Source organism: Leuresthes tenuis, unplaced genomic scaffold, assembly GCF_036924035.1.
Source record: "Leuresthes tenuis unplaced genomic scaffold, fLeuTen1.0.hap1 SCAF_10, whole genome shotgun sequence".
Lineage (NCBI taxonomy): Eukaryota > Metazoa > Chordata > Actinopteri > Atheriniformes > Atherinopsidae > Leuresthes > Leuresthes tenuis.
Window position 1 is genome coordinate 29,510,683 of NW_027325364.1, and position 26,290 is coordinate 29,536,972.

At 41.4% G+C, this 26,290-nt stretch overlaps 2 protein-coding genes across 9 annotated transcripts in view; one reads left to right on the forward strand and one right to left on the reverse strand.

Annotated features, from left to right (window-relative positions):
- Nucleotides 1-26,290, reverse strand: part of LOC140316871 (2-iminobutanoate/2-iminopropanoate deaminase-like) — a 114,773-nt gene that overhangs the window by 33,048 nt on the left and 55,435 nt on the right. The gene's annotated exons all lie outside the window — the stretch shown is intronic.
- Nucleotides 1-26,290, forward strand: part of ubr5 (ubiquitin protein ligase E3 component n-recognin 5) — a 34,599-nt gene that overhangs the window by 4,331 nt on the left and 3,978 nt on the right. Inside the window, exons 2-53 of one of the 8 annotated variants that reach the window (XM_072394901.1) lie at nt 951-995; nt 1,108-1,189; nt 1,683-1,759; nt 3,601-3,720; nt 4,368-4,647; nt 4,803-4,962; nt 5,207-5,356; nt 6,085-6,296; nt 6,461-6,577; nt 6,740-6,850; nt 6,988-7,142; nt 7,371-7,488; nt 7,635-7,819; nt 7,987-8,096; nt 8,674-8,786; nt 10,132-10,278; nt 10,413-10,524; nt 10,636-10,790; nt 10,899-11,096; nt 11,218-11,428; nt 11,646-11,772; nt 11,956-12,107; nt 12,224-12,319; nt 12,842-12,965; nt 13,086-13,183; nt 13,543-13,700; nt 13,836-13,927; nt 14,054-14,200; nt 14,354-14,472; nt 14,631-14,757; nt 17,014-17,143; nt 17,289-17,449; nt 18,031-18,270; nt 18,459-18,582; nt 18,773-18,884; nt 19,020-19,151; nt 20,121-20,378; nt 20,524-20,792; nt 21,032-21,243; nt 21,411-21,644; nt 21,794-21,867; nt 21,990-22,162; nt 22,855-23,004; nt 23,288-23,505; nt 23,695-23,815; nt 24,095-24,467; nt 24,642-24,729; nt 24,830-24,974; nt 25,313-25,443; nt 25,632-25,701; nt 25,835-26,016; nt 26,103-26,187. In XM_072394901.1, the coding sequence (XP_072251002.1) occupies nt 951-995; nt 1,108-1,189; nt 1,683-1,759; nt 3,601-3,720; nt 4,368-4,647; nt 4,803-4,962; nt 5,207-5,356; nt 6,085-6,296; nt 6,461-6,577; nt 6,740-6,850; nt 6,988-7,142; nt 7,371-7,488; nt 7,635-7,819; nt 7,987-8,096; nt 8,674-8,786; nt 10,132-10,278; nt 10,413-10,524; nt 10,636-10,790; nt 10,899-11,096; nt 11,218-11,428; nt 11,646-11,772; nt 11,956-12,107; nt 12,224-12,319; nt 12,842-12,965; nt 13,086-13,183; nt 13,543-13,700; nt 13,836-13,927; nt 14,054-14,200; nt 14,354-14,472; nt 14,631-14,757; nt 17,014-17,143; nt 17,289-17,449; nt 18,031-18,270; nt 18,459-18,582; nt 18,773-18,884; nt 19,020-19,151; nt 20,121-20,378; nt 20,524-20,792; nt 21,032-21,243; nt 21,411-21,644; nt 21,794-21,867; nt 21,990-22,162; nt 22,855-23,004; nt 23,288-23,505; nt 23,695-23,815; nt 24,095-24,467; nt 24,642-24,729; nt 24,830-24,974; nt 25,313-25,443; nt 25,632-25,701; nt 25,835-26,016; nt 26,103-26,187 (7,780 nt within the window). The remainder of the gene's footprint in view (nt 1-950; nt 996-1,107; nt 1,190-1,682; nt 1,760-3,600; nt 3,721-4,367; nt 4,648-4,802; nt 4,963-5,206; nt 5,357-6,084; nt 6,297-6,460; nt 6,578-6,739; nt 6,851-6,987; nt 7,143-7,370; nt 7,489-7,634; nt 7,820-7,986; nt 8,097-8,673; nt 8,787-10,131; nt 10,279-10,412; nt 10,525-10,635; nt 10,791-10,898; nt 11,097-11,217; nt 11,429-11,645; nt 11,773-11,955; nt 12,108-12,223; nt 12,320-12,841; nt 12,966-13,085; nt 13,184-13,542; nt 13,701-13,835; nt 13,928-14,053; nt 14,201-14,353; nt 14,473-14,630; nt 14,758-17,013; nt 17,144-17,288; nt 17,450-18,030; nt 18,271-18,458; nt 18,583-18,772; nt 18,885-19,019; nt 19,152-20,120; nt 20,379-20,523; nt 20,793-21,031; nt 21,244-21,410; nt 21,645-21,793; nt 21,868-21,989; nt 22,163-22,854; nt 23,005-23,287; nt 23,506-23,694; nt 23,816-24,094; nt 24,468-24,641; nt 24,730-24,829; nt 24,975-25,312; nt 25,444-25,631; nt 25,702-25,834; nt 26,017-26,102; nt 26,188-26,290) is intronic. The other 7 variants (XM_072394902.1, XM_072394903.1, XM_072394905.1 and 4 more) reach the window with 7 other exon arrangements.

The window sequence follows — 26,290 nt, forward strand, 5'->3', positions numbered from 1 at the left end:
ACCTCCTCAAACTTTTTTTAAATTTTTTTACCCAAACCTGAGAATTTTTTTTCCATTTCTTGCTGTTCTCCTGTGCCATTGCTAGTGTGCAACTTAAAATTGAGTATTAGAATATTGATTAAAACCTTATTATGGACTGACTTTAAAAACACAGGCAACCATGTTCTGCGTGGAAGCTCCTCACTGCGAGTTAAGAAAAACATAAAGCTTGCAAATGGTTTCAAAGTTATTTGGTGGTCAGGAGATAAGTGCACATAGAAAGCCAGATGCACAGGAATTTAATCAATGTTTTTTTCAATATTTGGTCTTCCTGCATCAAAAAGTCATTAACAGAAGCTTGTTAAAACACAGATGCACAGCCGGTACAGCTTTTAGGAAATCTGCTATAGTTAATTTTCTGTTCCATTTTATTTGTACAAAAGATAAAAAGCAGCTCATCTGCGAACACTTTATTCTGAGAAGTGTTTCTTTGAGGAAAACGTTTCGTTGTGCTTTTTGTATAGCTGTAAAATGTTTTTGTGTATGTTGTCATAGTCTTTATTAAGAAACTTGTCAAATGAAAAGGGGAATCAGCCAAGAGATTCCGGTGCATCTCTAGGATGGATCTAGCCTCGTCTGAAATACCAGAGGACGACTTCCAAATTGTAAATTTCCAGAAGTCGTATGTTCACGAGTTTGCAAAGGAGCTTTATTTGACTTTGGCAAAACTTTAAGTAACGGCTCCTCAATTACCTGAATCTGATTAAGGTTTCCAACTGTTGCATATTGACGTGTTATTGTAGGTTCATGTGAGCCCCCACCACTGAAGATTTAAAGCTCCAAAACTATGTTTAAGAGTGCTGTAGATGATAAACTCTGTTTGTTTCAAGTGTTCTCTCAACACTGCATTTTTACTGCATTAGTACTTCTGTGGTCTTCACTTAATATAGTTTATTTCTTCTGTTTTTCAGGCTACGCGAAGTCTCAGAGAAACTTAACAAATACAGCTATAATAGGTGAGTTTTTCTCAACATTTCAATGAGTTTGTTCTGCTCTTATGATTAGTTGTATTACATTTGATTTAATCTTTTTTACATTTGCTTTTTTCTTTTCTTCTCCTTTATGCAGTCATCCACATCTTAGTCTGCTTGAGCAGGCCACCCTAAAACAGTGTGTTGTTGGTCCAAACCATGCTGGATTTCTCCTTGAGGTAATGCTTTGAAACATTGTATGATTAGCATTGGGGATCTTGCTCATGATCTCTTATGTCGCTGTTATCAAATAACCAGCAGTTTTGCTTGAAAATGCTTTGCTTCTACTTTTTGGTTATAGCTATGTTACGAATGTATTTTTTGGGAGTGTTATTTAATGGATACCACCACAGTTTGGATAATTCAGTTTAAGCAAGGGCATGGACACAGTAAAGAGGCTTGTAGTAACTAATCTCAGCCAAGCACAATAGTTTGTATCTAATGGTGTGACATGCTGCAATTATTTCTTTTAGTTGGTAATATCTGTGGGAACTGATGTGAACTGCGGTAGTTTAACTGTACACTGTGACAGAGCAAAGTTAAGTTATGTTTGAGAAAGTGACTGTTTTTAAAAAAAAAATTAATTCATTAACCTGACTTGACATCACAATACAAAATGTTCCTCTTTAACTGTGTAACATTGATATGAAATGATACATTCATCTCTTTAAGGATGGACGCGTGTGCAGAATTAGCTTTGCTGTCCAGCCTGATCGCCTGGAGCTCAGCAAACCGGATGGCAGCGATGGGTGAGAGACTTTATGATGGGATCTGTCCTGGAAACTTGTTTTAGCTTTGGCAGGGAATTGGAAAACAGACTGCTTGTGGAGATGTCTAATTCTGGACACACTGAGCATGTTCAGGCTTACTGATCCTGTTTGCTGTGATTTAAATTCAATGCAGCATTTGTGCTCTTTTTTTTCTTTTTTTTTTAGATTATGACACCTTTGGAAATGTAGTTGTTTCTCCAATATAGATATATAGCTTTTCTAACACTTGACACCAGGTAACCAAGGCAGTCAGTTTTTTTTTTTTTGAGAAAGACGGTTGCTTTTGTGGCTGTGCAGTTGTGTGCTCTATTCCATAACTCTTTCTTCCATAAAAGTTCTTTTCACTGCCTGCTTTGTTTTGTGTTGGCTGTGAGGATATATTTTTGGAGAATATCTCATTTATAGGTGTTGATGTCCTGCCAGCAGAACAATCAAGTGATTTTAAGTAGTAGCAGCAAAATATGCAAATAAATCAGGCTGTAAAAGGTTGAGGAGCTCTTAACTTCTCTGCAGCAAATATGTTTTGTTCCATGCCTCAAACTTAAAAAAAAAAAAAAAGATTTACAGACCTTACAGAAGAGAGTACCACTGGTTGTCTTTAGCAGGTTGGACAGCTTACTCAAAACAAAAAAAGACCAGTGCTTTTCTATTTTGAATTGTAACAGGTTTGGTGGGTAGTAGCTCGGTTTCCTTTGCTGTTTTTGATGCACATTTAGAAAATATAAGAGAACCTTCAGCTAATATGTCTTTTGCCTGTTTAGAAGAGGATTTGATTTACATTAGGGGAAATGGAAACGGAAACAACTTTGCAAATTGTGCATTAGCTGGCAAAGAATAAGATGACTTGATTCACAAGCTGCTTCCACAGCTAACAATACAAAATTGCATCTTCATGGATTATGTTCTAATATCCCAGATATTTCCAGAGATGAAAGTAATTTCCGAAGAAGAACTCTTTCCATTTTCCATGTCCATTCCAGTATTTTCTTAATGTTTCTTTACCTTAAGGTAAGAGCTTTAGTTTGTGGTTAGGACAACTTTTTCTGTTGATTTACAACTTCCAGCGATGCAGCCTACAGCGCAACCCTCTGGTGGCGCTGCAAAGCATATTCGCTTTAAACCAGTTTATGGAAATGTGTCTTAACTCAGTTCTTTTTTTGTCTTTTCACAAGATTATTTCAGATTTGCACTACTGAATGGAACCCTGGTTAATGTTAGCTTGTTCAACTGTTTCTTTATTTTGTATCTGAATGATTTAGAATCTGATTCTGTATCCCATCGCCATCTGTCACAATATGGTATTAATTGGGATTGTCTTGATTTTTGTTTTTGCTGCCCCCTCCCCCACAAAATTTAGTGTTGTTTCTGTTACATGAAACTTTACCAATTTGTCATAGTTTACTTCCCTTGCTACAGCAAAACACAATTGAAACTATTTTCCTACTTGGAAGACATTGGTAAAAAATGATTGCAGCAAACTGCCTTTGGCTAAACTCTTGAAATAGGAGAAAGCAGTCGCAGCCCCAAAAATCCAAGAACTTTTGAAAAAGGAAAGTAGTGAAAGAGGAATGAGTTGCAGCCAATTCTGATTCCCAAGGGTGTTGCCATGCTAGTCTCCAAAATACCCCTCCTGTTTCAGTAATACTGATGGAAAATCAATCCTGAACCAAGGGGTATAATTGAACAAATACCTGGGTACATTTAGCTTCAGTTAACCCAAGAGTAAATGATCCTTCTGCTTTTTTAGTATATTTCTACTCTTTTCAGTCCTTTTTGGACCTCTGTAGGTTTTTAACTGATCTCCCATCTTTTGTTTCCAGTTCAAAGTTGAGCAGTGGTTCAGGGACAGGAAGGAGCTCCAGACCAGGCAGGACCAGTGATCCACCCTGGTTCCTGTCTGGTTCTGACACACTGGGCAGACTGGCAGGCAACACCCTTGGGTAAGTTCTGGCAGGGCTGACAGAGAGAAATGTTTCTGTGAAAGCTCGGTGTATTGAGCACAGCAGTGATGCAGCGGTGGGTTAGGGAGGTATTGCCCGCAGGGTTCGGTGCTACACATTCTTAAGAGCGAGCATTTTTCTTTTGGGTGCTGTAAGACATAATGTATAATTATATCCTCCCCCCAGATGACATCATAAACATGAAAAATGTATGGACCTTTTCAGAAACTGTGTTGCTTTCATATTGTTTATAATATTGATATTGAACACCTTCCTCATCAAAATATGCTAGCTCCTGATGTTCTCCACAACCGACAGAACTACACCCTGAAAGTTTAGTATTGCATTCAAGCAAATCACACTATTTCAACATTCCATATCTAAATGTAAACATCTTATCACCGTACATGACTACTGTGCTGTATCAAAGCTTTTTTGTACATTGTACCATATCAGGTTAGGAAAAGGTCAACCACTTAATTTATTTTTTCCTATAAATACTGCCGAAGTAAAACCATCAGTCTGGAATGTCCTGCCCCTGCTGTCACAAAGCCTGAATCCCATAGTGTGTATTTGAGTCTGCGCTTTCAGTCAGATGGTATCTTCGGCTGTTATGTCTGAGCATGGTTTTACATTGTATGTGATAGGAGTCGCTGGAGCTCTGGTGTAAATGGAGGCAGTGGAGGAAGTGGAAGTGGAGGAGGAGCAGGAGGAGGTGGAGCAGGAAGTGGTAGCAGCGGAGGAGGAGGTGGCAGTGGAGGAGGCGGAGGCGGAGGCACGTCAGGCAGGTCATCAACAGCGGCTCGCGATTCCCGTCGCCAGACCAGGGTGATCCGTACTGGTAGGGATCGTGGCTCCGGGCTTCTGGGTAGCCAGCCTCAGCCAGTCATACCAGCATCGGTCATCCCTGAGGAACTTATTACCCAGGTGCCTTATTCTCATCCTCTGTACCCCTCCTCTTTAGTTGTGCTATTTTTGGTCTGAAACCTTTTACCCATGCATAAATTAAGATTGCATATTTCTTACAAATGAACATAACAGAAGGGTGTTTTCTTCTTTAATTTCTTTGTACTGTTCCCCAGGCCCAGGTAGTCCTTCAGGGGAAGTCGAGGAGTGTGATCATCAGGGAACTCCAGAGGACTAACCTCGACGTCAACCTGGCTGTGAACAACCTGCTGAGCCGGGATGATGAAGATGGAGATGATGGAGATGACACGGCCAGCGAGTCCTACCTCCCTGGAGGTGTGTAAAAAGATGTAGTGAAATTATTCTTTCACAGTAAATTTCTTTATAACATTAAAGAAATTCAGTATTAGCACTAATGCAACACATTGTAAACAAAGCCAAGCTTGTAGCAAATAATATGGATGATTTGATTATGGTCAGTGTTATAGTCTCGTCAGCATGCAACGTGATCACAATGAGAATAAATGTGTTTTTATAGTTCACTCTAACAACTTGTGTTTTGTGTTTTTACCCCATGCAGAGGACTTAATGTCCCTGTTGGATGCAGACATTCACTCAGCCCACCCGAGCGTCATCATTGACGCTGATGCCATGTTCTCAGAGGACATCAGCTACTTTGGCTACCCCTCTTTTAGACGCTCCTCACTCTCTCGTCTTGGATCCTCCAGAGGTAACTCAGCAGCTTACCTCTAACTAATAGAAGAAAGGCGGGTAGACTTTGGTGGCACTGGTGATGGCTTTTCTTTGTGGGGATGGTTTCAGGAGACAAAACGGTCAGAAATCAAGGCACTTTTTAAGAGTTGTTGTGTAGATGTCTGATATGATTGGAATAAATAATGTAACTGCCTGTTTCTGTTTCTATCCTCCTTTTTGTTTTTGGGCAAACTACAGCTGTAGATGTAATGCAGAACATTACTGATTATCAACTTAAGATGTAGGTATTGGCAGCATTATTGTTAAGAGAAATGTTTTTAGTTTGATGTTTTCTTAATCAAAGTTGTTGAGCTGATTTTATATGAGAAATGTTTGATGTTGTGTGCTGCATGGCTGTAGTACATTATGTGAGCTCTCTGAGAAAGGCCCGCTCGGCCCACCTGTCTTTACAGGGACCCTTTAAGGCAGTCGAATTTAAAAACCTACTTCGGCTATTTTCAACCCATATGCATGCTTTCTTTCTCTTTATCCACTTCCTCCTCGACCTCACATTTTAACATATGAGCGTGCAAAGTGACTCACCCACAGTATATTTTAGACTCCCACACAGAACTGCAATTGATTGATTTTCATTACAGTGATTCTAAAGGAACTTTCTCTCTCTATTCTTAAAACTATGTTGACGGGTCTTTCCCAGAGAGTGGCTTACTTCTATCCCACTGGTGTGACCTTATTGCATACCAGTTCTCCTTCTTCCCTTAGAGCGTGACTCAGAGCTGTTGCGTGAACGTGAGTCTGTGTTGAGGTTACGTGAGCGCCGGTGGCTTGATGGGGCTTCGTTTGACACGGAGCGAGGGTCCACCAGCCGCGAAGGTGAGCCCAGCCTCGACAAGAAGAGCATTCCAGTGCAGAGCCCCGTCTCTCTGGGAGAGGAGCTCCAGTGGTGGCCTGACAAGGTTAGACGAGTCAAATCAAAAATACAGAAGTTTCCTGAAGATTACATAGCAAGTGAAGACTGGATTTTATTTTGTTTTCTCCATGTGATTGGATTTCTGTTCAGCTCAACAGACATTTTGCCTTTACCTGACTTTATTTTTGATGCCTCTAATTCCCTTTTCAGGATGGTGTGAAGTTTGTAAGCATCGGAGCTATGTTCTCAGAGCTGGTAGCTGTGAGCTCCAAAGGAGAGCTTTATCAGTGGAAGTGGAATGAACCTGAACCATACAGGAATGCACAGGTGGAATATTCAAATAATGGAACTTCCAAATAAATGTGAAATGCAACTTTAAAGCAACACAAATATAATCTGTTTTTATTGTAATGATGCTATTAAGTTACTCGTGGGTTTATTACATGTTAGAGATCTTATATTTCTAACTTATGCTATTTGTCGCATCAGAATCCTTCCATTCACCACCCTCGTGTATCCTTCCTGGGCCTGGCAAATGAGAAGATCACCTTACTGTCTGCCAACAGCATCAGAGCCACTGTAGCTACAGAAACCAATAAGGTAGATTGTTCCTGTTTACATAATAGCATCGACAAGATGGCTTGTGCAGCCTTGAGACTGTACTTGACTGTAACCTGACATTACTAATTGACTTTTAATGACCTGTTCATTAATTAATGTTTGCATGTATTTTGAAGGTGGCCACATGGGTGGATGATACACTGAGCACTGTGGCCTCGAAGCTGGAGCACAGCGCTCAGGCTTTCCCTGAGCTGCAGGGGGAACGCATGGTGTCCCTTCACTGCTGTGCACTCTATACGTGTGCACAGCTGGAGAATAGCCTCTACTGGTGGTGAGAATAGAATCTGTTGTTTGTTCAACTATATAAACTGAATGAGAATAAAATTCTTTATAGTGTTGATCATATTCATGGACAGCATGTATATTGGTTTGTTTTTACCTTGTTATAAAACACACAAGCTAATCATCAAATTACTGTTTGAAAGTGAGACTGTTATATGTGTTCTAAGGGGGAAGATTCAAATGTTAACAACGGTTTACTGCTTGCTTCTTTCTGCAGGGGTGTTGTGCCTTTTAGTCAAAGGAAGAAGATGCTTGAGAAGGCCAGAGCCAAGAACAAAAAGCCAAAGTCCAGTGCTGGCATCTCCTCAATACCCAACATCACTGTGGGAACACAGGTAAGAAAAATGGAATTTGCACTATTCTAAGCTTGCTCACTTGTTTGCTTAAGGATGTTTGTTGTGAGTACTGGTACAAGGCCAAGGTAAATCTTTCTTTTAGTGTAAAATAAACATTAACTAATTTATGGGATTCTTTTTTTTAGGTATGCTTGAGGAATAACCCCCTCTACCATGCCGGTGCCGTGGCCTTTTCTGTCAGTGCCGGAATTCCCAAAGTAGGCGTTCTCTTGGAGTCTGTTTGGAACATGAACGACAGCTGCAGGTTCCAGCTGCGCTCTCCAGAGAGCCTCAAGAACATGGAGAAGACTACTAAGACCCAGGAAATCAAGTTAGTCTTTTTCTTTTAATTGAAAAAGCTCAGTTGTCAGTCTCGATATCCTTTAGTCATTTGTAACATGAAATACAGGCTTGGTTGCTGAAGTCATTTTTCATGCTAAGCTCATAAATTCAAAAGTAAAAGCCTGTGTATGCATTTCTATCCATCTTAACCCATAGGATGGAAAGCAAGCCAGAGCTGGTAAAGACTGAGATGGGTCCTCCTCCCTCCCCAGCTTCTACCTGCAGTGATACCTCTTCCATTGCTAGCAGTGCCTCGCTGCCCTACAGTACGTCTCTTCTCTCATGCTGTGTTTCCATCTTAACTATTTGCTCTCAACAGCTCTCGAGTCTCGACTTTCCTATCTAACAGGCACAGAACCAATTTCATAGTCACTCTGAGCTCTCATTAGTCCTTTGACTTTGAAGCAGATGGTGCAGAGGCTTTCATCACCAACTTTCTTTTTTTTCTCTGCCTGTTTTCCTGTGAAGGAAATGTAGCCAGCTTGCTGCACATACTTTGGTATATTTGGCTGCCTTCTTGCAACTTCTTATCATATAAACCATATGGCACACTGTCTATGTGATAATTATTTGTCCTTTGTCCTCACACTAGTTTTTATCATCTCTTCAGAAATATATATTTACAGCTCTAATTAGCAGTTTAATTAGATGCCTTTAACAGTTCCTTCTATTCATTAGCTGTACCTGATTGATCCTGGCACAAGTCTATTTGTGATTAGCGAGGGGTGGAGGGTTTGTGCTTCTGCCTGCTGTTACAGGGAGCATTAAAGTGCATTAAAGCCATTTCTAGTTCTTTACTGTATATCACTATACAATATAAATAAGTTACTGTAATACTTGCAGAGCGAAGGCGTTCTACCCCAGCTCCAAAAGAAGAAGAGAAGGTGAATGAAGAGCAGTGGCCTCTCAGGGAGGTGGTCTTTGTGGAGGATGTTAAGAACGTTCCTGTGGGAAAGGTGGGTGGATATAAAACAAAGGTGTACTTTATTTTTCTGTCCTTCCTGGACTTTGTTGGCTTTTTACATGATTGTTGCAGCCTACAAAGCTTGACTTTAAGGCACTTTTCTCTTCACTACAATCTTTTTCCTGTTTTGTTTTGTTTTTTTCCCGTTCATTAAAACAATTAAGTTGAGCAATCTATGCTTTATAAGTGCCCCTGGAAGAATATTACACAGTGAAGCAAAAATATTTTTGCAGCTCAAACTCTAAAGCAAGTACAGAATAAAAAATAAAAAAAACATTTGCTCTGAACACTGATGGATGTCAACAGTGACAAATCTGTTTTCTTTTTTATGTTATCGTAAGTACTGAATATTTCTTGCCATAGAACATGACAATAAATGGACTGCGATGCATCTCTCAACATGTTTACCACACAGAACACTTCAGTACTAATTAGTCTCACAGGTGTTCATCAACACTTTATTTCTCTATTAATCGGATAAGTATAGCAAACAACGAGGGGTTCAGCATTTATTTGAACAAGATTCAGCATATATGTGAGTGTGTCATCTAACGTCAAGTTCTTTTCATCACATCACATTCCAGCTTTCCCCACAACTCCAGTCCAGCTAATGAATACAAAATGGTCAGAAATCACAGGCACAGCTCTGTGTTTACACACCACAACTCTGAAAATACAATCGCATTTGAAATATTCACCTCCTGTAAATTTGTTTACAGATTATTCACTCTGTCCCTGACCTGTAAATCAGCTGCTACTAAGTTGGCATGAGTTTAGCAGCTGCTACATCAATGCAGCTCTGCCAGCAGGACAAGGATGGGGAGTATAATCTTTAAAAACAGCTAAACGTAGCAAGACTTCTTCCTCCACAGACTATTCGCTGGCAGCACTTTTACTTACTATTGATGTACCCCAGAGGCTGGATGAGAGATATAGCAGTTAAGGATAGAATAATTGGAGGTTGTGGATGTGCGTGTGAAAATCTGACTCGGCATCTGACAGGAAAGCAGTGACATCATTCTGGAGGCGTGGCAACAAAACACAGTGAATGGTCAAATTAACAGGAACGTTGCATTAATGGGACAAGTTTGTAAGGTTTCAAGAATTCAAGGAGACCAGTTGAATTTGTGTTAACAGTTGAGGTGGTGACTCCACAAAATCCTGGAGGGACTGATGTATGAATTGACAGAAAACCAAACTCTACAGATGTAGTAATTTCTCTAAATAGAAAAATAATCAAGTTTGTGTCCCTTGCTTACGGATCGTTTGTCTCTGGTCTGTTTGTTTGGTGTCATGGTATCTCTTTCAAAAAGTATAACCTTCAAATGACCCTGTAGGTGCTTAAAGTCGATGGTGCGTATGTTGCGGTGAAGTTTCCTGGAACATCAAGCAGCATGACCAACCAGAACAGTGCGGCTCCCACTGACTCAGATCCGTCATCGCTGTTGCAGGACTGTAGGCTTCTTAGAATAGATGAACTACAGGTAGGTCCATGAAAGTCCAAAGTTGAACATTGCTTGTCTTTATCTCAGTATTTGAGATATAATTGAAATGGAGCATTTGCCTGGCTTCCATTCATATTCATTATGGTTGTCTTCTCCATCGATCTGTTTGACAGGTGGTCAAAACTGGCGGAACTCCCAAAGTTCCAGATTGTTTTCAGCGAACACCTAAAAAGCTCTGTATTCCAGAGAAGGCAGAGATTCTTGCTGTAAATGTTGACTCCAAAGGTGAACCAAAGGTTTCTTTGTGTCAGTTGATAATCAGTTTATCTTGTCTGTAAATTTACAATTCTGTGCAGAATTTTTCCCAAATATTGAATATATCTGTCCATCTTCCAGGAGTCCACGCAGTGCTGAAAACTGGTAACTGGGTAAGATACTGTATCTTTGACCTGGCCACAGGCAAAGCTGAGCAGGAGAATAACTTTCCTACTAGTAACCTGGCTTTCCTGGGTCAGAGTGAGCGCAATGTTGCCATCTTCACTGCAGGACAGGTGAGAAGGCCTCCTCTGTTGCTGCAGCATTTCTGCAGTTTTAACTGACTGATTTACTGGAAGCTAAGCCTAAAAGTGGAATTTATTTTTATTTTTTTCTCCCTCCAGGAGTCTCCCATCATCCTCAGAGATGGAAATGGCACAATCTACCCTATGGCCAAAGACTGCATGGGTGGGATTCGAGATCCTGATTGGTTGGACCTGCCACCCATTAACAGCTTAGGAATGGGGGTTCACTCTCTAGTCAATCTTCCGTCTAACTCCACTATTAAAAAGAAAGCTGCTATTATAATTATGGCTGTCGAGGTAGATATAAGCTCATAAGTCCAGACTATTAAAAAAAAAAAACAACTTCCTAATAGCTCAATGAGTAATGCTGTCCAAATGATTATTAGAAGTAATCACGGAGGCTCTTTGCTGTTTTCAGAAACAGACGCTGATGCAGCATGTGCTGCGTTGTGACTACGAAGCTTGTCGGCAGTATCTGGTGAACCTTGAGCAGGCCTTCCTTTTGGATCAGGGCAGCCAGGCGCTTGGAGCACTTCTTGGCCACCGATGTGATGGAAACCGTAATATCCTGCATGCTGCCGTTTCTGTCTGCTTCCCCGTTAGTAACAAGGAAACCAAAGAGGAGGAAGGTTGGTGTCAGATTTGGATGTCTGTGACTTATGCTTTATACGCATGTTTGATTATTGGCCCTTTTTAGATTTTAGATTTTTTTTTTTTAAAAAGGAAAATTGTGGAAAAGATTAACTTGTAACACCATATTCATGCTTAAAATATGTCCCTGTGTACTAACCGCCTGCTTCTTGTTGACTTCTCTCAGTGGTAAGTGACCAAGTTGTTTCATTTCAGAGGCTGAAAGATCGGAGAGAAACACATTCGCTGAGCGTCTGTCTGCTGTAGAGGCCATTGCCAATGCCATCTCTGTGGTTTCAAGCAACAGTTCTGGAAATAGGACTGGCTCCTCCAGTAGCAGAGGGTAAATTACCAGTTAGATTGTGATTTTGTGGTACAAGAAAAAATTAATGCAGAAAATGTCATGATTGTGCAAGGCATAATATGAGGGAGGAGTTTGCCAGCTATCCATTTTTAGGGAACAGTTTCTTAAGTAAACTGGAAACATGAGCGAAATTGTTGAGATAATTTTCTGTGCTGTCAACAGGCTTCGTCTAAGAGAGATGATGCGGAGGTCTTTAAGGGCAGCAGGTCTTGGTCGTCACGAGTCTGGCCCATCGTCCAGTGACCATCAGGACCCTGTTTCCCCACCCATTGCCCCGCCAAGTTGGGTCCCTGACCCTCCACCAATGGACCCTGGTGAGTAGATCAGAACAAGACTGCATAGTTGGTGGAACACGTTTATAGCCGTAGGTCTCGGAAAGGGAGAATTTTCCTTTTAGTAATAATGCAAACTGTTATTGTTTAATCAACAGACGGAGACATTGACTTCATTCTAGCTCCAGCTGTTGGTTCACTCACCACTGCCTCCACTGGTACCAGCCAGGGACCCAGCACCTCCACCATACCAGGTACACAGCGTCTTCATTATGTGTTACTTGAAGGTAACGAATGGTAAACTAGTACTTATGTTGCTTTATATCCCGACTGTTGTTTGTGATTAAAGCCACATTTAGTTCACCTGATTTTAATTGTTGTCGGATCGTTGTATTTGCAGTACAATATGTTCTTGTGTTGTGATGGGGAAATTTAAAGTCCTAGTTGGTACACACCACAAGAACAATCCCCCCCTGCTGTGTCCCTTCATCCCATCCTTTGCATTCTGATTGGCTGTAATACCTCACTGACATATCATTGAACGATTCCTCTCCTCCCAACTTGATATTTGGAGACCAGGACATGTGTCTTAGCATAAAAGATTCCGCATTTGAAGTGTTCACACCTATCCATCGGTGAACCTCGATTTACTTTAGATGTCTCATAGTCACTCATGTCTGCAACATGAAAATGGGACTTAAAATCTTGACTTGACTAATCGGAACTTGATGCTTGAATATATCTGATGTCTGACTTTGTTCTCTGTGTGTGTGCAGGGCCATCAACTGAGCCATCTGTGGTTGAGTCTAAAGACAGGAAGGCCAATGCCCACCTTATTTTAAAGCTGATGTGTGACAGTGTTGTTTTGAGGCCACACCTACGGGAGCTGCTCTCTGCAAAGTAGGTTTCTTCATTATTGTATGAACATGCCTTTTCTTTTTAAAACCAGATTTGTTGCCTGTTCTGTTTGTGCCTGTCTCTCTAAAGTGCTTTCATATATTGTTGCAAATTGTTTGACAGGGATGCCAGAGGAATGACCCCATTCATGTTGGCTGTCAGTGGGAGAGCCTACCCAGCGGCTATTACGGTGCTTGAGGCTGCTCAAAAAATGGCCAAAGGTGAGTAAATAATTTAGCTTTGTGTTGTGAACTTAACATTTAAAGGGCGGTTTTCCACTGATAACCAACCTGTATTAAATTACAGGCGTTATGTCATCCTGAGACTGAAAATGGATGTATTTGTATTTACAGCCAGCATTCTCCTCTTTAAATAAGTTCTGGGAAAGCGACACACTTTCTGTGACACTGATGTAACTTTAAGAGATTAGGTGATAGCTGGAACTTTGGAGCTTTTCCATCTGTTATGTGAATACTGGCCTATTTTGCTGCCCTGCATCCAGCAGCTAGCTCTCATTTTTTTTACTGGCATACCTCTGTTTCCATACTGTCCTTTTCTTCCTCAAATGTCTTGAATGCAGTGGGTGACCCGGGAATTGCAGAAAAAGAGGATGCAGATTCTGTGTTTATGGAAATGATTTGCCCCTCGGGAACCAACCCAGATGATTCTCCACTATATGTTCTGTGCTGCAACGACACCTGCAGCTTCACTTGGACTGGAGCTGAACACATTAACCAGGTCAGAACTGAAATTGACACAAGAAAAAGTGCTCATGTCTGAGAAGTAATATGTCATGTAATATGATGATCAGTTGGAGTTTGACGAAATTACTTCTTTTTTTTATTTTTTATATTCCACTTGTTGTGTATTTAGGACATATTTGAGTGTCGAACGTGCGGCTTGCTGGAGTCCCTCTGCTGCTGCACTGAGTGTGCGAGAGTCTGCCACAAAGGACACGACTGCAAGTAAGTCTTAGTTTGGAGCTCAACCCTTTTCTGTCTTTGTTAAGACTTTAGTCATTCTAATTGCTTTTGACCACCCATGTTTTTGGTCATGTGACTTTAAGATTTGTTATTTCCATTCTTTTCAAGGCTGAAAAGGACCTCTCCTACAGCATATTGTGACTGTTGGGAGAAGTGCAAGTGTAAAACACTGATAGCTGGCCAGAAGGCTGCTCGCCTGGATTTGCTGTACAGGTTGCTCACAACCACAAACCTGGTCACCACACCAAACAGCAGGTAAGACTTCCATGCACTCTACATTTGACTTAGTGCTATTATATTTAGAGCTGGGCATCGCCACCCTATTTTGTTCTGATCCAGTGTCCCAATTTAATTTGATTTCCAAGTGAAGAAAGACAATTTATCTGTCTGACTTGTTTCCATTTGCAGGGGAGAGCATATTTTACTGTTCCTGGTGCAGACTGTTGCCAGACAAAGTGTTGAGCACTGTCAGTACAGACCGCCACGTATCAGAGAAGACAGGAACCGCAAGGCTGCTAATGCAGAAGGTGAGTTAAACTTCACACTCTCATTAACGTACCTTTTTAACTATCACTGCAAAGTAACAACTGACATATTTCACCAACATTAATTTTAAATACATTTTCTTGTTAGGCCAACCCCCCCCCATTATTCCACAAATGTATCTATTATATCCTTCTTGCAGACTCTGATATGCCGGATCATGACCTTGAACCTCCTCGCTTTGCTCAGCTGGCGCTGGAGAGGGTCCTACAGGATTGGAATGCCCTCAAATCCATGATTATGTTTGGTTCTCAGGAAAATAAAGACCCGTAAGTATCAGAGTAGAATTGTAATTTGGCTGGTAAAGAGATTTTCTGTGCGCAAAACTCGACATCAGTTTGTCTTTTAGAACACATAAATGCTTAAAATGAAAACATTTTTATTGAAGCTGATTGAAAGGGTTGGAGCAGCACTGTTTCCAAAGAAGTTGCATCACTTGCAAATAATTTAAACTCTACTTTTAATTGAGGGTTGTCCAAACGACACCACTGGTTGCATCAGTTCTCATTCAGAAACCAAACGCAAGCCTTTGGGAACTGAACGTAATACATTTTCTCATTCACACTTGACGGAGGATTTCAGCAGGACCTCCGTCTTATGTGGTTTTTGAAGAATGACAGTCAGTGGGGTTACATGAGTGCCATTAGATCGGATTAATGGCTAAATTACAATAAGAGTGAGTTATTTAGTTCATGTAGACACCTTAAACGGATCAGATTGGGTTGCTCACGATCGAATTAAGACCCCGAAATAACTATCCAAATGTACACGTGCATGTAGACGACAGTGGATCGGATCGAGCGTTCTCCGCATGCTCGAGATTTTTTCCAGCCATCATCACCCGGAAATCGAAGGAGACGATATTACTGTTGTTGTCGCCGTCGGAAAGAAATAAACAACACGATGGAGATTGTGCCGTTGTGCATCACGTTTGTGCCATAACCAGCTCATCACAAACGAAATGTAGAGGGACGCAGCTTCATCTTGCTCTTCGTTCGCCATCTTTCTCGAATGCCTTAGTTTTGTTGTTGAAGACGTCAACCAGAAGTGGCGATAGTTGAAATGGGTACAGCGCCACTTATCATACTGTGGTACTGCATGCTTTGTGCCAGTGATTCGATTCATTCACTGCCATATATCCAAGGATAAATACCCTTGCTCAGATAAGGAGCATAACCCAACTATAGCTATAATCGATTAATTGGCAGAAAATTATATATTGTGCCAGCAGCACATTAGTCATAAACTTTCATGTGAGGTGCATTCAGTTCTGACATTGTCCCATAATAATGTCGATCACAAATGCGTATAAAGTTTAACAAATCAAAGTTCAATAGATTTTGATGTAAAGCTCTGATAAATGCCAATAGTCAATAATCAATTTGTATTCTATTAACTGTACTACCAGCAGTGTAAAGCGGATTATGCAGCAAATCGAAACCAAGTATAAAAACACATTTCTGCATTAAAATACATACTGAATGTGTTTATGTTCATGAGGCAGCGTGATGTGTGCAGATTGCGCTGATGTAACTGCAGGACTTTGTTCTGTGGCATTGAAAGTTTGCACGTATAATAAATTATTTCTTTGTCACACATAATTTTGTCACAAGATTCACTGAATTGGGGGGAACGTTTTTTCAGCCGATTCAAATTTTGAATTTAACACGGCCCAGGCCGGAATCTAGCCATGCTGAAAATGAGCCACTTTAGCTTAAGGCTCAACAAACCTTGCTGACAATATTTTCTCTCGCCAGTTTACAGCTGAGCTGTGTGTGTCTACCTACTTTTATATATTTATAAGGTCTGCAAACGAGGGGCCCATTATACCATTATATTCCACATGCTTTTTTTACTTAGTTTTTTTTTGTGCACTAGTGGCCTTTTTTTCCACAGTAGGTAGACAGGAAAGGGAGCAGAGAGAGTGGGGGAAGACGTACAGCACACAGCCCGAGGCCGGAACTCTGAATATGGGTCACCTCAATCAGTTGAGCTGCACGAGGCCCTGGGACCCACATGTTTAAAGCGATTTTTGAAGGTCAAGACTTAGTTTTATGGTTGGTGTTAGAATGAGTTAGGTTCAGGGTTAGGCATGAAGTTGCGATGGTGAGAGTAAGGGGCAATGCAATTATTGCAATGGGGAATCACAATAAAGATTGTTGGTGTTTTTCAACTTCTATTCTGATGTTGCTCTTTTTTACTTTATGTTGGCATTTTATCCAAAAATGTTTCCCTGTTTTTCTATTTTTCTATTTTTCAGCAAGATGTATTTATTTTTATTCAATTTTGTAAAAACTGGTTTGTATAATCTAAGATTATAGCGTCGTTCTTTACTTTACATTTAATGAATGAAATATTATTTTCACCTTCACACCATCTGTTGCACAGGCCGCCGATCCGTTGCACAGGCCGCCCGATCCGTTGCACAGGCCGCCCGATCCGTTGCACAGGCCGCCCGATCCGTTGCACAGGCCGGTGATCTGTTACAGCTGATAATTAGACTTGCATATTTTCTCTCTTCCCAGACTTAGTGCCAGCAGCAGAATTGCCCACCTCCTGCCTGAAGAACAGGTCTACTTGAATCAGCAGAGCGGCACCATTCGCCTTGACTGTTTCACACACTGCCTCATTGTCAAGTGCGCTCCTGACATCACTGTGAGGCGCTTTGGTTTTCCGGGGGGGGGGACACACCTAAAGATGCTACCTCAGTTGTGCCCCTTTAGGCATTTTTCTCAGTTTTGATTACTTTGAAACTGTTATGTTCCAGTAATGGTCCTCTTTTTTCTTTCTCATGTATTAGTTCATAGACACTTTACTGGGTACTCTGGTAAAGGAGCTGCAGAACAAATACACTCCTGGCCGGAGAGAGGAGGCAGTCAACGTGACCAGGAGGTTCCTGCGCTCTGTTGCCCGCGTGTTTGTTATTCTCAGCGTGGAGATGGCTTCATCCAAGAAGAAAAAGTAAGGAAACTGTTTTCTGATTACACTTCCTGTGTAGATATATGTAGGAATTTTCCTATTATTCACTGCCTAAAGGAGTTTTGTGTATTGATTTAAAAAAATATGTAAATCGTGACATATTTGTAATTCATTTTCAATCACTTTATCAAAATGAGCCCCGGTCAGTACAAGTGGTATGAGAAGAGTTACTTTCAGTATTGGTTCTACAAGTAATATCTGGTTGTCACAGTTTCCTTTTGTAGAGGACGGTTCAGTGTTATTTTTTTTTTATTCCACTAAAGAACAGAGGAAATACTGAAGCCCCTTTTCTTATCATTTAGAGAATTCAGCCAGCTCATGCAGCAGATGCTGCTTAAATATTTATGGGTAGTTTCAGCCATCCCGGTGTCTTTCACTGCATCCAATTATTATTTGATTTATTTTTCTTTTTTTTGGACAAAACCTGAAAATAAGTAACTCAGACAGGTCAAATCCCATCACATGCATTTACAGTTTGCCTACACGTTTGACAACAGTTTGACAGGATTTTCTTGACTGATACAAGGACTGATTTTGTCTTCCTCTTGATTCCTTTCACATAGCAACTTTATCCCCCAGCCCATTGGGAAATGTCGGCGTGTTTTCCAGGCGCTCCTGCCCTATGCTGTGGAAGAGCTTTGCAATGTGGCAGAGTCGCTGATTGTTCCAGTGCGAATGGGTATCGCAAGACCTACAGCTCCTTTCACTTTGGCCAGCACCAGCATTGATGCAGTCCAGGGCAGCGAGGAGCTTTTCTCTGTTGAACCGTTGCCTCCCAGACCCTCACCTGACCAGTCCAGCAGGTTGGTTTTATGTTTGTTTTCTCCTCAGGTGGAGTCCAAAAAAGTTGTTTTTGTATTGCATTTGGGGGGAAAAAAAACACATTTTGCTCTTACGGTTAGAGTAAACTGGGTTAAGGTCTCAAATGATGGAAAATACATTTTTCTGTTTCATTTAGTCTAATGACTTGGCTTGTTTTATCTGTTTCCAGCTCAAGCCAAACTGCTGCCTCTTACATCATCAGAAACCCTCAGCCTCGGCGCAGCAGCCAGTCTCAGCCTGTTAGAGGAAGAGACGAGGAGCAGGACGACATTGTATCAGCAGATGTGGAAGAGGTGGGCATTAAAAAATCATTAAGAACAAAATTAACTTTGGATCCAAGCGTTTCAGTGACATTCTCAGAACTGAACCGACGCTGTTCATCTGTTTTCCACTTAGGTTTTTTTGTACCGCTTTATACTTTCTGGCTGGGATTGCTCACAACATTTTCTTAGTTGGAATCTGATTATGTTGTTTGTCGCTCAGGTTGAAGTTGTAGAGGGAGTGGCCGGTGAGGAAGACCATCATGATGACCAAGAGGAACAGGGCGAGGAAAATGTGGAAGCAGAGGGGCAGCACGATGAGCATGATGAGGATGGTGAGACACATTTTTCTTTTCCATGGAAACTGCAGTACATTTGGACACATTGGTTTGGCCCCATAATTAATTAATTTCCCAAATCCTTATCCACCATGCATGAACCCTCATGGTGTTTTTTTTGTCTGCTCTTAGGAAGTGATATGGAGTTGGACCTGCTGGCAGCAGCAGAAACTGAGAGTGACAGTGAAAGTAACCACAGCAATCAGGATAATGCGAGTGGCCGCAGGAGCGTGGTCACAGCAGCAACTGCTGGCTCGGAAGCAGGTTGGTCAACAGCTGTTTTTAATTTGACACTTTAAACCTAATGCAAGATTTTCTTTTAAATCCCTTTCTTTAGAAAACATTCCCTTCAGTGTTTAGCAGTGGTCGTTTTTGAAAATGTTTTAGGGAAATGCAATCACCTCTTTCAAGTGAAATTTTTCCAGTTTTTGTAAGGCTCCTAAAGCTCATTTAAAAGAAATCGCATAGATGGACTATGGTTTATTTTTCCATGAAGTCAGCCCTTTCTGGTGCCTAATGGGCAGCATTTTGGATTGTGGGGATTTGTATTTGGAGAGCTAATGATACAGCAGACAAAATGGTCCCTGGCTGAATACCCAATGTATTTCATTTGCAGGCAGTAGGGTGTCCTTGGCATTTCCTATTTTTGGTATGAGCTCCTCTTTACTTCAATGCATACACAGATGTCAGGGCAAGAGTGAATTTGCAAAGTGCATACACAGTTTCCTTCTGAGAGTTCCCTCAGTTTGCTCCCTTTTCACATTTCACTGTTACCGTGTCTCATTTTTAACTAAAACTCTCCATCATCACAAACGTTGTCTTTCACCCAAATTAACAAACTAATCCACTTGTAATATTTCCAAAAGGTTTGGTGTTTTTTACCTCTTTAATTCATGTAAAATGTGTTTACCCTACTAATAATATTGGTGTTTCATTTACTTTTGTTCTGACAAGGGAGGCATTGTTGTATTCTCTCTCCAGTGACATCTTTAGATATGGAAAAAATAAAGTAGATAAAATTTAATATGAAACCATATGGTATTTAGCACAAGTTGATCGAGAGAGTGCAGCTATTGTTTTGACTTGATGACTTACGATTGTCACTGTGGTATTAGCGTTGTTCTGCCTTGTAGTGGTGTGATTCACTAACCCGCATTGCTGCCTCTATAAACAGGAAAGCATTAAACTGGTTTTGTTACTTGTTTTCTTCATCCCTTTTCTTTCCGGCTAAAGGTGCCAGCAGTGTCCCTGCCTTCTTTTCAGAGGATGACTCCCAGTCCAACGACTCAAGTGACTCAGACAGCAGCAGCAGTCAGAGTGATGATGTTGACCAAGAGACATTCCTTTTAGATGAGCCACTAGAAAGGACTACAAGTGCTTCGCATGCTAACAGTGCAGCCCAGGCTCCTCGCTCCATGCAGTGGGCTGTTAGAAACACCCCCAACCAAAGGGCGAGTGGTAGTGCTCCGTCCAGCTCCTCAACAACAGCTGGTCAGTAAACCGATGTCTTTTTCTTTGTTTTTGTCTTGCAATCTTACTTGAAATCTTTACTACTGTGTAGAAAGACTGGCCACAGAATTGAAGTTTAGAAACTGTGTCTTATAACCTTTTTTTTTTTTTTTTTTTGTTCACACAGCGAGCTCCACAGGCTTGATATATATTGACCCCACCAACTTGCGCCGCTCCAGTGCAATCAGCTCTAGTGCTGCAGCAGCGGCGGCGGCTTTGGAGGCCAGCAACTCCAGCAGCTACCTGACGTCAGCCAGCAGTCTCGCCCGTGCCTACAGCATTGTCATCAGGCAGATATCGGACCTCATGAGTTTGATTCCAAAGTATAACCATCTTGTCTACTCGCAGTATCCTGCTGCCGTAAAGCTCTCCTACCAAGATGCGGTCAACCTGCAGGTACTATAGATCAGGCTGAGATGGGTTCCACTGCCACATAAAAGCAAGATGCTTTTGAAGAAGCATAAAGATATCAATCTAGACATAAATACAGCAGAGAACTGCTTTAATTGTTCAACATCAGGAGTTAAATTCCTGTGAATCACATTATTTATTTACACTGTTCTTTTACATAATCTTCAAAAAAAATGTCATTGACTAAATTACGACTAAAAACAACTATTTGTTCTTTCTACCAGAACTACGTTGAAGAAAAGCTCATTCCCACATGGAATTGGATGGTTTCCATCATGGATTCCACTGAGGCTCAGTTGCGATATGGGTCAGCTCTGTCATCTGCTGGAGACTCCGGTCATCCCAGTCACCCGCTGCACGCCTCTCAGCATTCCGCACGCAGGGAGCGCATGACGGCTCGGGAGGAGGCCAGCCTCCGCACTCTGGAAGGGCGCAGGTATACTTTTTATGATACTTCCTTTTAACGCTGCTTAATGTGATTAGTGGATTCATTTGTTAGAACATTTTATAAAAACAAGAATAAAAATAAATAAGAGCCAGTTCTTTAAAATGTAACTCGATATAGTTTGCTCCATAGACTCACCTGTTCCGTGTCTGTTTCAGGAGAGCAGCCACACTGTTGACCGCCCGTCAAGGCATGATGTCAGCACGGGGCGACTTCCTGAACTACGCCCTTTCACTGATGCGCTCCCACAATGATGAGCATTCTGATGTGCTTCCTGTCTTGGACGTGTGCTCGCTGAAACATGTGGCCTATGTTTTCCAGGCTCTTATCTATTGGATAAAGGCTATGAACCAGCAAACCACCCTGGATACGCCACAGATGGATAGAAAGAGGTAAAAGAGGAAAAATGGGCACCATAATTGTTCTGTGATTGTGCCTAAACTACATTATTTATTTTTTTGATTAATTAAACTATAAATTAAAACATCTTTTAGAATACATGCAACCTCTTTTTAACCATATTATTATCTTTAACTTTTAGGAATAGAGAGATTTTGGAACTTGGTTTGGACAATGAGGATTCTGAGCACGAAAATGATGAGGACACCAATCAAAGTAGGACAGTCAACTAATGAATAATGATCAATTTGAAACAAATATCTTACTATGGCATACACTTTATTTGATTACAGTGTTTGGGTTAAGAATAGCTTTGTTCCTCTTTTACTTTACGTCAGGTTCCACTCTGCAGGACAAGGATGAGGACCCTGTTCCAGCTGAGACGGGTCAGAACCACCCCTTCTTCCGCCGTTCTGACTCCATGACCTTCTTGGGCTGCATCCCACCCAACCCCTTTGATGTTCCTTTGGCAGAGGCCATTCCACTGGCAGACCAGCCCCATCTGCTGCAGGTCAGATTTGCAGCTGAGCCCGTCTGTGACTGTTTAAACATGGTCATAGCATGTGTCCTGGCTAATCTAATCACAAGTGTGCAGCTTTTAGCACAGGTGGAAACATGCTCAGGACAAAAGAAGCATGTGATCATCTTTGACAGTGTTGAAAAGAGCATAAAAGTTGTTTAATTTGGTGGCGATCTATTGTAAACTGAAGAAATAAACCATTAATGAAAACACTCTTTTTAGCCATAGCATGTGAGTTACCCAGTAAAATTAAAACTGGATTCACTACATTTTGAGGTTTTTTTTGACAGCCATGTGAGAAATCACATGAAGAAACTTTGTGATAATCAGCCACAATTCCTGAAATGCTACCAGTTATTAGCTCTGACATTGTTGTTGCTGTTCATCTGGTAAGTTAATCAGAGATTAACAGAGAACTATCCTCAAATTACGAGCAATCTGGCTCGATCCAATCGCTCGATCCAATTGGATCCAATTGCTCCATTTGGTCATTTATTTTAATGACCAAATAAATGCAGAGCCTTCTGTCCAGCAACAGTAGAACAAGTTCGAAGTCTGTCTGTTCCATGTTCCGAGCAGTCATTAATTAGACTCGTTACTGTTGTTTGTTAGCTGCCATTGCATAACATAAATGGCCAAAACTGTTCTTTGGCTTCAACTCAATTTTGCTTTTTCTTCACCAGCCCAATGCCAGAAAGGAGGATCTGTTCGGGCGTCCCTCTCAGGGCTTGTACTCTTCTTCTTACATGACAACCAAAGGCCTGGCTGAGGCAAGCATGGACAGGAACTGCCTGGAGGTAAACATGGGCTCCTCTCTACCCCCCCCCTCTCAGGTATACCACCCATCCTCACTGGACAAACGCGCTGGCAGCTGTGTTCAATGCATAACAAACACCACTGAAATGTAGAAGTAGCTGCACTTAAGTATACATTTAAAAAAAAAAAAAAAAAAAAAAAAAAAGCTATGCAAGATTTAAGACATGGTCTTTTTGTGTTCACAGTCAGTGGTATCAGAACATAGTCTTTGTTCCATTTCCATTCTATCATCACATCGTCATTATCTTCAAATATCAGATACACATTACCAAGGAACAACTCTGAACTCTGCTTAAACAGATCCTGCCCACGAAGATGTCTTACTCGGCAAACCTGAAAAATGTCATGAGCATGGAAACTGGCCAGCGGAGCACTGAGAACCAGTCAGTGGGAGAGCAGGAGATGGAGACCTCGAAACCAGGCCCTTCTCCTCATGACCTCGCTGCCCAACTGAAAAGCAGCCTACTCGCTGAGATTGGCCTCACAGAAAGTGACGGTCCGCCTCTCCCTTCATTCAGGTGAGTGCGAGTCGATCAAGTGGCTGTAGTTATAGCTGAAATATCCTTCAAAAACAGAGAATGTTCATCTTTGTCAGAGTAAAACCCAGCACTCTTTTAACAGGCTGTCATTTTTCTTTCTTTTTCTTCTTTTACTTCTATAAAAATCAGTTTAAAGAATGAAATGTTGGTTGACCTCTGTCTGTCCAGGCCTCACTGCAGTTTCATGGGGATGATGATCTCGCATGATATGCTTCTTGGCCGGTGGCGTCTGTCACTTGAGCTCTTTGGTCGTGTCTTCATGGAGGATGTAGGAGCTGAGCCTGGATCGGTAAATTTTTATTTTAACTTTGCAAACCAAATATAGCTAATACCATAATTTTTTTTTTTTATTATTTTTAAATGAAATAAAAATAAAACTCTATTCAATATATCCACATAACCAGCAAATATGAAGAAGCATGTTCAGACTAAATGAAGTGCTCATCTGTTGTGCTAATATAGAAAGTCTCTCTCATCTTAGTGAACAATTTTATTCAATCTGCAATTATAAAAGCATCTGAGTAATAGAGCGTCAACTAACAACTCCTTCTTTTTTTTTTAATTCCAGATTCTCACTGAGCTTGGTGGATTCGAGGTAAAAGAATCCAAGTTCCGACGGGAGATGGAAAAGCTAAGAAACTTGCAGTCCCGGGACTTGGCCCTTGAAGTAGATCGTGATCGAGACCAGTTAATACAGCAGACAATGCGTCAGCTGAATGCACACTTTGGCAGGCGGTGCACCACCACACCCATGGCTGTTCACCGGGTGAAGGTCACTTTCAAAGACGAGCCTGGAGAAGGCAGCGGCGTGGCCCGCAGCTTCTACACCGCCATCGCACTGGCCCTCCTCTCCAACGACAAGCTGCCCAACCTGGACTGTGTTCAGAGTGTCAGCAAGGGCATGCAGGCCAGCAGTACGTGTCATCACGATTATTATTCAAGTATGACAATACATAGAAACTACTGCATATTCTGGAAATTGATTTCATTGATATCTTAAGTGGTACTTGAGTGATGCTGAAAACAACTGTTGCTATAACATGCTGTAGAGATATTTTTGGCAAACAAAATGCTTTATACTTATATTATGATGTTGCTTATGTTATTTTGTTCAGATCTAATGCAACGTCTGAGGAACCGAGACCGGGAAAGAGAAAGGAGAAGTGGAGGGCTTCGAGCAGGATCTCGGAGAGACCGAGACAGGTAACCTTCCCTGATACTCCTCCTCTTTTTATGTGGACGAGAAAATGTCTGTGCTGACATTCTGATGCTGACGATGATTCATGTTTTTCCCCTGATATAGAGATTCAAGGAGGCAGCTGTCGATAGACACCAGGCCTTTCAGGCCTTCATCAGAGGGAAATCCCAGCGATGAGCCTGATCCTCTGCCTGCACACAGACAAGCCCTTGGAGAAAGGCTGTACCCACGAGTTCACGCAATGCAGCCGGTAATAAACCACCAGCATTTGTTAAAACCTTGTCTCACCAAAACAAGTTGTTTTTTAATTAAAAAGTGCAACAATTCTTGACAGTACAAGGGGAAGTTTTGCATTAAATCTGTTCCATAACGTCCTCTGTTGCCATCAGTTTTCCACATTACTTTACATGTGGTTGATTCATTGAAGAAACTTGTGGCACTAAAAGTCTATCCTACAGACAGCAGTCTGGCTTTTGTTGGTCCATCCAACTGTAGCGACTGATAAGTTGCATTCTTTTTAATGTTTTTGTTTGGATTTTGTTTATTCTTTTGACCAAACTAAGGTTGACTATGTTTTTGTCCTCTCAGGCATTTGCCAGTAAAATTACAGGTATGTTGCTGGAACTGTCTCCTGCTCAGCTGCTGCTGCTTCTGGCCAGCGAGGATTCTCTCCGAGCCAGAGTAGAAGAGGCCATGGAGCTTCTCATTGCACACGGAAGGTAAATTGATCTCACCAGTCACACAGGCCTAAGGCAAAAGTACAGCAACCCTTTAGGTGCTCATTCAAATGACACAAAAACCTTTCAGCGAGTTCATTTTCCTCAGAAAGTACTGCCTTTTATATTGAAGTCGTTCCATCGCTGGTGTTTTACAAACTAACTTCAAACTTTGGGATTTCTCTTTTTAGGGAAAATGGTGCCGACAGCATACTGGATCTGGGTCTCCCTGAGGCTCCAGAAAAAGCACAGGTAAACTCAGTATGTTTCCACTCTTTGTTTTACTAGCTCTTCATTTTCTTATAAACTTTAGGTTGGTTTGGCATAAGAAAATCTTTTTTTCCTTTTAAGACTGTTAACAGTCCTTCTCCTCGTCTTTTTTAAACGTTTATAGCAGCAGGAGAATCGGAAACGTCATGGTTCAACACGCAGCGTGGTTGACATGGAGCTGGATGACCCAGATGATGGGGATGATAACGCTCCTCTGTTCTACCAGCCAGGCAAACGAGGCTTTTATTCCCCTCGGCCTGGCAAAAATACAGAGGCCAGACTCAACTGCTTCCGTAACATTGGCAGGTAATGAGCTGACCAAGACCATTACAGTTCAGTTTCTCAGGTAGTCCATTTTAAAACAGAAGGTTGAATGTTGTATTTCTTTCCAGAATACTGGGGTTATGTCTGCTGCAGAATGAACTCTGTCCTATTACATTGAATAGACATGTCATCAAAGTGCTGCTTGGTAGGAAGGTAAGAGAAAATATGTCTGGTTATGAATATTTACAGCAATGTTTGGAACCTGCTGCACAAAGGTTGGTCCTTCAAAATGATACTGATAAAACTTCATATGATT